This window comes from Quercus suber, unplaced genomic scaffold (assembly GCF_002906115.3).
Source record: "Quercus suber isolate HL8 unplaced genomic scaffold, Cork oak 2.0 scaffold_443, whole genome shotgun sequence".
NCBI classification, from domain to species: domain Eukaryota; kingdom Viridiplantae; phylum Streptophyta; class Magnoliopsida; order Fagales; family Fagaceae; genus Quercus; species Quercus suber.
The window spans coordinates 585,602-596,455 of record NW_027069894.1 but is presented as its reverse complement, the minus strand read 5'-3'; the positions used below and the strand labels follow the sequence as shown (position 1 = coordinate 596,455).

General features: G+C 30.5%; 1 protein-coding gene across 1 annotated transcript in view; it reads right to left on the bottom strand.

Moving 5' to 3' along the window:
• LOC136062707 (disease resistance protein Roq1-like) overlaps positions 1–8,093 on the bottom strand; it is a 9,204-nt gene extending 1,111 nt beyond the window's left edge. Inside the window, exons 1-5 of the mRNA XM_065762126.1 lie at positions 7,894–8,093; positions 4,738–5,256; positions 1,417–2,512; positions 1,007–1,300; positions 29–898 (exon numbers count right to left, since the gene is read on the bottom strand). Of these exons, the coding sequence (XP_065618198.1) occupies positions 29–898; positions 1,007–1,300; positions 1,417–2,512; positions 4,738–5,228 (2,751 nt within the window). The 5' untranslated portion in view covers positions 5,229–5,256; positions 7,894–8,093. The remainder of the gene's footprint in view (positions 1–28; positions 899–1,006; positions 1,301–1,416; positions 2,513–4,737; positions 5,257–7,893) is intronic.
• Between the last annotated feature and the right edge of the window lie 2,761 nt (positions 8,094–10,854).

Here is a 10,854-nt window from a genome sequence, read left to right as displayed (position 1 = left end):
AGAGAGAGAGAGAGAGAGAGAGAGAGACCTGATGAAATGTTAGTAGCATTCTCAGAACGTTAAATAACATGTTATCAGCCAATTTGAAGCAATCGAAGAACAAAAGATGTGTTTGGGCGAAATCCTGTGGTTCAAATCCATTTGGAAATGTTTCCAATGAGGTACAACCATCTGCTTCAATCCAATCAATTGTTGATGGCAACTGTGGCAATGAACGAAGTCTTGTGCAATTGCGTAAATGAATTTCCGACAAATTAGATAGTTGCACAATTCTTTCAGGAAGGCAACTAAAGTGATTTTCATTTAGATGTAAATGGGTTACAGAGGATAAGTTTCCAATATCATTAGGGATTGATTGGAGATCACAGTTCCTCAAGTCCAATTTTGTTAAAGAACACATACCCAAAACTAAAAGGGGAGGCAATAATGAGCTCACAGGATTCTGGCTTCTTCTTGGCAATAAATTTAAGGGAAAAAGGATATTCCATAGTTTAGATGGTGGACCTTTACATCCACGAAAAGATAGTTCTTTAAGATTAGTCAAACATTCAACTGAAGAGGGAAGTTTCGTAATAGCAGTGCCATCTAAATGAAGTTTTGATAAGCGTTCCATATTTCCGATAAATTCTGGAATTCTCTCGAATTTTGAACAACCAGAAAGAATAAGAGTCTCAAGAGACACCATTTCAAACATGCTTGGAAGACTTCTAAGGCTTTTGCAGTTTTCTAGATCAAGAAGAGTAAGCCTTTTAAGAACCATAATAGATGGATGAACCTCACGTAAATTTATACAACCTTTAAAAACCAATATCTCAAGATTGGGAACTCCGGTGAAGTCAGGGGTTGCAATGAGATTTAAAGAACCGTTCAATTTGATGAACTTTAACTTGTTCAAGTACTGTTCAAAGCCAAAATATATAGTAGAAGAGTTAGATTTAACAAACCTTATAATTAATTGAAAATTAAAAACAAAATTGTATCAGTAGTACTTAAATAACAATCTTACCTTTTCCCCTTTCCAAAGCCGTTCAATTTTGCTATGCAACAAGTGAAGTTCAACAAGTTCAATTGGTTGAAAATCTGATGGCAAAGTCTTTGAAGGATACTTACTCCAATCAAGAAGTCTTAATTTATTAGGAAGATGCTTGGGACCATGCAGAAGTTGAACACCATGAATTATAAGCAACTTAAGGTTAGGCATCTTTGAAAATGCTTCTAGGTTCCAATATCTTGTTTCGTATTCACGTAGTTTTTCAACTTTAGGACGCTCTAAGACTAGGCCTTGATTTTCTCTTGTTCCCTGATAATCAAGAAAAAAGGGATAGGTGAATTGCAAGATACTAGAGTTATTCAAATTGTAATTGTGTTGAATAACATTATAAGGCATATGCTTAAGTTCTACAAATGACCTCTTACCGAATTTTTCACCAATACATTGTGAATGTCATTGAATATCCATAATCTGCTCCACCTCCCAGGTTCTTGAGGATGCTCTTTACGAACTATGCTTTGACCCATCGTTTGTAATAGTTCATGCATCTTGTATTTACTTTGAAATTCTTTTAAAAGTGACCTTTCAATGAGAACCCTTAAACCAATTCTAGGATAAAGTCCAAGATAATCTAGCATTTTTTCCACATAATATTTTTCCTTCATATTAAAGAAACATGCAATATGTAGAAAGATTTCCTTTTCTGTTTCATGAAGTCCATCAAAACTTATTTGAAGTATTTTCATAACATCTTTATCAGGAAATTCATTGAGCCTATTTAATGCACTTTCCCATTCCTTCTTACTTCTATTGAACAAAAAAGAACCCAAAACCTCAATAGCTAATGGAAGGCCGTTGGCATAATTTACAAACTGTTTAGACAACTTTAGATAACCATTGGCAGGACAATCACTCATAAAAGCTTTCAACCTAAAAAGATGAAGAGCATCATCATTATTCAATACTTTAACCTCATATATTTTAAATACGTTATGTCTTTTCAACAAAGACTCATCTCTAGTTGTGATAATAACTCTACTACCTGGACCAAACCAATTAAGCTTCCCGGCTAATTTTTGTAATTGGTTCAATTGATTTACATCATCAAGAACAAGAAGAATCCTTTTATTGCACATGATACGCTTGATCAAAAGAACTCCTTTATCAACATCTTGAATATTCATACTTCTCTCCATCAAAATTTCACAAATAAGTTTTTGTTGTAATGAAAGTAAACCATGTTTTTCAGATTCTTCTCTAATATTAGTGATAAAACTACCACCGTCAAAATAATTAAAAATCTTATGATAGACAAATCTAGCAAGAGTTGTCTTACCAATTCCTCCCATCCCCCAAACCCCTATGATGCGAACATCGTTTAATCGTATAGCCAAAAGCGACATCAATTCTTCTACTCGAGAATCTATTCCTACCAAATCATTGGTATCTGATCTTGGGAATTTGTAACTTAATTTGGGAAATATCTCTTCCACAATATCTTGGATAAATTCTGTCTCATTCCTGCAAAGAAGATAGACAATCAAGCAATGCAATTGAATCACCCATATTAGCCTCCATATCCGAAAAGAAAGCATATATTTAGTGTTAAACTTAATTTGTGCAATATCTCTACCACAATATCTTGGATAAATTTTGACTCATGCGAGAGGCAATGAAGCAATGCAATTGATCACCCATATTACCCTATACCTCCCAAAAGAAAGCATATATTTAGTGTTAAGTTTCAATGTAACTTACCCTCAAATTCTTGCAAATCTCACATTGACAAGAAGAAAACTAAGTACATTCAATAACTCAAACACAAGAACAGTAATTACAAAATTCAAATAACTGAGAATAAAGAAATGAGTTACTGTTGGAGTCACATATAAACAATTCTATTAAGTATAGTTGAAGTTAGGATTTTAGTTTCGGGGTAAGAATAAGACATAGTTTGACACAATATTGATTCAAAATTTTTTAATTAATATAAATATTAAAATAAATTAAATTCTTAATATCTTAATTGTCATAAATAAATAAATAAAAACTTAAAAAAATTATTTTTCACATAAAACATAAATTAATCATACATTGTAATTTCTATTAAAGCATAGTATTAATTAAATATAATATCAAAAATCAATACATATTTATCGACATAATAACTTATAAAGAGAAATCTAAACAAATAATTTAACTGTGTAAGAGTACCTATTAATTTTCAAGAAATTCTATATGTGCTTTTGATTATTTTAAGAATGTGTAAAATAATTCATCTTTATTTTCTCTAGTTTAAGTCCCTAACTTTCATTTTCAATTATTAAAATTATGTGTATTAACTCCTAAACAAGGTTCTAGGTATTACAATTTTTTTTAAAGGAACAAAAAAATAGGATAACTTTTATTTTTATTTTTATAATTGATAGTTCATCCACATCACATCACGTACCACATCAGTTTTTTTTTTAATTAATGAAATGGATGTCCCATTATGATTATAGAAGTGTAACCTTTAAAATATTATGAAAGAGAAATACAAGTGCAAATTTTTTTTTTTTCAAATGTTAGTTGAATCCTAAAATAAAAATTTATAACAATTTGTTGGGGTTGGCTAAAGATAAAGAAGTAATTTTTAAATCCACTACAAATTGTTGGAAGAGGATTCTCTTCTTTTTAGAACTTTTTTTTTGGCTGGGACAGGGGAGCAGAAACCTGACTGATATAAAGGGTAAACCATTTTTAGGAGGAGTCCCATTAGGGGAATAATAAGGTGGAGGAAAGATTTTCTCGGTGAACTACTCACACATATATATTGTTTGTCTTGTGAAAATATTCTAATGTATTTTGAGAGATAATTACAACATGTTGCTAATTCCACAGTTCGAACCCTTTCCCTCCTAGACCCCCAAGCACTTTGTGCATAGGGAGGTGCCAATTCAGTTACAAGGCCTTTGGCAATATTCTAGTGTATTGTTTGTATGAATATTGCACATTTTCTATTCTCGAATGACAACGAACTAGTATCAAATTGGTCGTGACAAGCCTCCACAAGCGTGGCCTTGGTTGTATAAAGTTAGTTATCTTACTTGTGTTAAGCTTCATTAAGGTGAAGCTATCGTAGGAGAGAAGTGCTTGGTCTATAACATTTTCACAACAATTATATGTGGTAAATTATTATTGTTTCTAATTTGAGTCTCACAACTTAAATTACTTTTTTGTCTACCAATAACAACCATTAACAACCTACTAGTTAAGATTTGTTGTAAAAGTGTAATGAAAATGTTGTGGACATATTATTTCTCATCGTAGTAAAGAATGAAAATTAATTTGTTTATTTTTTGAGTCAAAAGTGCAAATTTGTTGTAAATCATTTTAAATTCAAATGAATTCCACATCGAAAAGTAGAAAAGTAAGGAGATACAATTTCCCATGTAAAAATGGTAATCCCACATCTAAAAGAAGACAATAACGAGCTATAACTAAAGACTTAGGGTTATACATGTCAAAATCTTAAGTACCCTTATAGTGTTATATTATAAATTTTTAATAATTTATAATTTGTACCAAGTAATTATACATTTCAAAGGGACTAGTACCTAACCAAAAACAGAGATTATTATTGTCATGTCAAATGCATTAGAATGACATCCTAACAAGTAGATACAAAATAAATCTCGCATGTCAATGAAGACGATTATTTAATAAAATATATAAAGAGATATAATGACATTAGCACAAATTACCTATCTTGTAAATGAAATCCAAAGAGATTGGCCACTTCTGTCAAAGCAGCTCTCCACATGTGAACTTTATCTATATTATCTTTGAAACGTTTTTCATGTTCGTCAAATGCTTGTGCATATGTACCCATCTGTTTTCGCACCTCAGATGGATCCACGTCGTAAAAAATGGGCCAAACTATTTGCCCCATCTCTTTTTTGCATTTCGTGATATTCACAAGTTCATCCAAACACCATGTTGAGGTTGCATAATTTTTTGAGAGAATGACAATAGCAAACAATGATTCTTCTATTGCTTTTAAAAGCTCTTGGGAAATAGGTTCTCCTCTCTCGAGATTTTTATCATTTCTGAAGGTGTTGACACCCTTCTGGTTCAAGGTAGTGTATAGATGGTCTGTAAAATTCTTGCAAGTATCCTCACCTCTAAAACTTAGAAAGACATCGTATTTCCACTTATGGCTGGAAGAAGAGAAAGATGGGCTTTTTGAATCCATGAAAGCCAATCTAAGCTTACAAGTAAACCTTGAATCACAATATAGAATTAAAGATACTCGTCAAAATGTCATTCAATTAGATTTCAAGTAAAAATAAATAAACAAATAAGGGGTAAAAGGAAACTATGTAGAATTTAAAGAGTAAAACTAAGGAGAGGAAATTAAAGAGAAGAATGAACATATATAACAAGTGAGAACTTATAGTTACAGATACTCATTGAAAAAAAGGGTGAGAACTTAAAGATTTTGGAGAATAGTAGATTAGCAGTATTGTATTGTCGGTGAAGCTACTATATTGTGTAATTGATGGTTTAAATTCTATATATGCTAGCATGTAACTCATGCATATGCATGGATTGGATGCATTTAAAATTAAACATAATTTTTATCATAAAAATATAAATAGTTAGTCAAATTATTAAAAAAAATAGCATGTAACATATGCATACGTATGTATATATTAAAAATCATACACAATTAGTCACGTATTAAAATTCTTACATAAATTTAATACTACTTATAATCATTTTTTTTCTTCTAATTTTTAATAAGATAGAATGTGTGGTGATCTTTGTTGTGTGATGATTTTTATTGAGTATGTGTGATTGGTTTAAAAAGAAAAGAAAAGAAATTTATAGTTCATTAATATTAGATTATTAGTATTCTGCACTCATTAACTCACTTAGCACAAAGATTAAAAAAACTTAAGTAGACACATGACACAAATTTAAGTAGATAATTATTGTGTAGTCCCTACATAAATTTAGATACACGGCACAAAATTGGATTCTAGTTTCAAATTTTAATTGAATTTTCTCTGAGTTTTGCCTATTAATATATATATAGATTAAAAGCCAGCTTAGAAAAAATCCAATTAAATTTCAATTGGATTCTCAATTTTGAGTCACGTATCCCATCTAATTTTTAATTTTTGTACCAAATGAATTATTGAGTGTAAAAATCGAAGATTTCNAAAAAAAAAAAAAAAAAAAAAAAAAAAAAAAAAAACTATAGCAAATATCTCGTTTCACCTTCAGTTTGCTCACATTTGCATTTTGTTTGGCTTTGCCTTAGCACTAGCAGACTAGCGCAGGAAACAATGTGTGGATCCCACCTTCAATCCGCGTGAGAATTTGAGGGAAACAAACAGGGAGTTTTTATATGGAAGAAATTTCCCTTTTCCATAGCCCGTTTGGATCCAGGGGGGAGGGAGAAGAATGGAGGAGAGAAAAGTAAAATTGACTGAAAATAGGCTAATTTTGAGTCATTTCTACTCTATTTTACTCTACTCCCCTCAATCAACAAACTAAAGTCTAAACTACAAATACTTTTGAAAACCAAGGGCCACACTTTAGACCTACATTTTAATAAAGAGAGTTAATTAAATGATTTCTTGACTTGCTAAAAAAAATGTTGCACTTTCCTTCATATATATATTATATATATTAATAGCAAAACTTAGAGAAAATCTAATTAGGTTTTAATTGGATTCTCAATTTGTGCATATGTCCCATTTAATTTTTAATTTAGTGTCAAGTGAATTAATGAGTGTAAAATTGAAGAGTTTAAAATTTAATTAGATTCTAAATTGAATTTCAAATGAAATTCAATTTGCGCAACACATCTAAGTTTTTAATTTTTGTGGCAAGTAAATTCTAAATCATATATATATTATATATATATTATGAGAAATCATTACATATTTTTAAGAAATGTATGTTTAAAAAAAGTAAAGCTAATATCATGTATAATTGAACATCTTCTCAAAAAAGTTTAATTTGAATTGTATAATTGTGATTTTTTTTTAATTGTACATGCATATGCATAATTGTGATTGTTTAAAAAAATGTATAAATTAACACAGTGTAATTGTGATTGTTTTTAACTTATACTCATGCATATGCATGAGTACAAGTAAAAAATCACAATTATACAGTTCAATTATATATATTTTTTAGAAATGTTCAAATTATACATGGTATTAGCTTACATATAACTTATCCATTTTAAACAAATGTATTTTTTTTAATAAAAGAATTGATAATTAAAAAAAAAAAAGAATTGATAATTTTTTTTTACATAAAATAATTAAATCGATTAATTTCTTTTTTGTTGGTAATAGGGATTCGAAATCAAAATTAAGCATGACTTTAGTGGTTGTCTACTTATCTTCTTCGAGGGTATTTTTTGTGAAGTTTCTCAAACCTGGTTGAAAGATCTGTCTTAGATCATTTGTTTTGCTTTCATCTTTTTGAAGCCTAAAAAATATAATTAAGGAAAAAAAAAAAAGGACGCCATAAAAAAAGGATACCAATGACCAGCATGTAAACTCGAAATCTTTTTGTTTACATTTATTTATTTTGCAAATGAGTTCACAATTACGTATTCTTAATTGTAATAATTATATGGAATTCTTAATTATAAATGTTAATATAAATCTAATTTTTATGAGTTTCTTAATGAAGATTATTCTATATATCTAATTAACTCACATAATTTGATTTCAACTGTAATTCAGTGAATAATTATTAGCATAGATTTCTAAAGGGCTAAAAAATAAATAAATAAAAAGTAAAAGGAAACGATTTGGAAAGAAAAGAGTGAAACTAAAAGGAGAGGAAATAAAAAGAGAAGAGAAGGGTGCATGTAACAAGTGAAAACTTACAGATTATATAGAATTGCAGTATTGTCCGTGAAGCTTCTATTGTGTGATTGCAGGTTTCAAAGGAGTATGCAACGTTTTGAGAGAGAGAGTGAGAGAGAATTCCGTTAATGGTCCACAGCTAAGAATTCATTTAACTAAACTTAAGTTAAAGAGTGTAGGTGTAAAGTATAAGTAATGACCCTTGCTTTTTTAAAGTATCTTTAGACTTTAGTATAGACTATAGAATGGAGTAAATTAAAGAGTTGTTAAATACTAGTCTTCTATAGAATGGAGACACGGACTGATAGTTGGTTCCAGCTGCTAAGGCAAAGCCAAATTATTAAATGTAGAGGTGACAAAATGAGATATATAGGCCCGTTTAATAAGAGATTTTTAGTAATGTTATTTAAGTGTTGTGAAAATAAATGAGTGAAACAGTATTTTGGAAATATGTGTTGTGTTGTTTAAACAATGAAAACTGTTGGTCAAACAACATTACCAAATAGACCCTATAGTTGCTATAGTTTATTTTTTATTTACTTATTTAATTTAAAAAGTTGTATTATTTTATTTTTTTAAATGATTAAAAAGATGTAGATAAAATAAATAAATTGAGTAGGTTTTTTTTTTGTCTGTATGCTATTCGAACCCAAAACTGATAAGAATGACTTTAGTGGTTATCTACTTGTCTTCTTCCGAGGGCATTTTTTGTGAAGTGCTTTTGAACCTTGTTGGAAGATTCGTCTGTTTGTTTTGTTTAGCAGCACTATTTGCCTTCCTATAAGATGTTGCTTAGAAGATATATAGGGAAAACGACAGGTCCAAAAAATATGCTAATGCCTATCAACTGAAATCTTACCAGCACTTTCCGACAATGTTACTGAGCTTGTTCCTAACTTTGCACCAATTATGGAAGCCCAGAACTTCAAGGAAATTAATGTAAATAAAAATAGTTCAAGCTAACTATTTTACCCATACTCAAATCACCCTCAGATTCTCACGCGGGCTGAAGGTGGGATCCACAGTTTGGTTCCTGCTACTAATTTAAACAACTGTATGGTTTTAATTTTAAAAAAATGATTAAAAAGTTGTGCATCAAAATAAATAAATTGAGTGGGTTTTTTTTTTTTTTTGGGTCGGTAAATAGGGATTCAAAATTTCAAACGCAAATGACTTTTGCGGTTGTTTACTTGTCTTCTTCTGAAGATATTTTGTGAAGTTTTCTTGAACTTTGTTGGAAGACCTGTCTTATTATAGAGTTTGTTTTGTCTTCATCGTTTTGAGGCCTAAAAAATATAATTAAGTAACAAAAAAATCCAAATCAACAAACGAAAACTAAAACTGAACCGTAAAGACCCATCCATCAAATTATAAGCTGCTGCTACTACAGGCCCGAAAGGTAAGCCCATCCAACAGTTACTAATATCTACTTCAAAGTTCAAGCTCCTCTCTCTTATTTTATTTCAAAGGAATATGCAACGTTTTGAATGGAGTAAATTGAAGAGTTGTTAGATACTAGTCTTCTATAGATTGGACTTTCGTAAGTTTCTACAGCTAAGGCAAAGCTAAATTATTAAATGCAGATGTGAGCAAAACGAAGGTGAAAATGAAATGAGATCTTTAGTTGCTATAGTTTATTTTCTATTTACTTATTTAATTTAAACGGTTGTATTATTTTATTATTTTTTTAAAATGATTAAAAAGTTGTAGAAAAAATAAATAAATTGAATATTTTTTTTTTTGGGGTGTAATATAGCTATTAGAAAGCAAAACTAGTAAGAATGACTTTAGTGGTTTAACTTCAAAAATCAGACAATCCCTAGGCGAAATTTAACCCAACAGCTTATAAATTGTTCAGGATTGACTCCGAAATGTTTTTGTTTATGTTTTGTTTATTGACCAAATGGGCTCATAATAATGTATTCGTAAACAAACTATAATTATAAAAGGTTAATAAAAAATCTAATTTTTAAGAGTTCATTATTGAATATCGTTTTATCTAATTGTCTTGAATAATATGATTTCAACTATAACTCAATTAATAATTATTAGTATAGATTTCTAAAGGGCTAAAAATAATTGGTTGTTGTTTGTCCTGCATTGGAAAGATTGTCTTCCTCTTTTTACCTTATAAGGGATGAGCCAATGGCTAAAGTGTACCACTAGTGGTACTCTTAAACCATTAGTCATCTCTTATAAGGTGGAAAGAGGGAAGAGATCTTTCCAATGTGGGACAAGCAAAAATTGCCTAAGGCTCCAACCGGTCTAGCCCTTGGCCTTGAAGCAAAAATTGTTCTCACAACTATATAAGAAATGTATAAGTTAATCAAACAACTCGTAAATAAACTCAACCTTATGTGAAGAAAGAATGATTTTTTTTGGGGGGGGGGGGGGGGGGGGGGGGGTTGGGTGGGGGGGTGGTGGGAGATGAGTGAGCAATTCATTTCAACAGAAACAGATGTACAATCAGTCCAAAACACCACCAAAGAATACAACACCAATACAGAAACAATCTACACCATAGACATTACACAGTGAAAACTTCAACATTGTTAGTTAACGGAGACAAGGACCAATACCCCTATTCTGAAGTATCAATACCCCTGTTTTGAACAGAATTGCAGTAATTGCTACATTCAACTCTGTTCTTCACTTCTCACCCAACCATTTTGACCATAGCCACTTCAGAAAGTAATCTTCCTTGATGAATACTGGCATTCCATTGAAGCCAAATATGACACACAGTAGACCACAATGACAGTATAGACCAAATGGATTTCTCATCCCAGAGCATAATCTCAAGTCAATGGGACTTTGGGTTTTTTATTGGGCACCAGCTCATTACGGTTCACCATATCTTCATTGAGAAAGAACAATCACAAAATAAGTGGTCTCTACTTTCTACTTTCAATTCTCTTTTACATAGAACATCACTACACATTCAATCTTTTGTGGACATTTTGTTGTGAACCATTAGTCTTT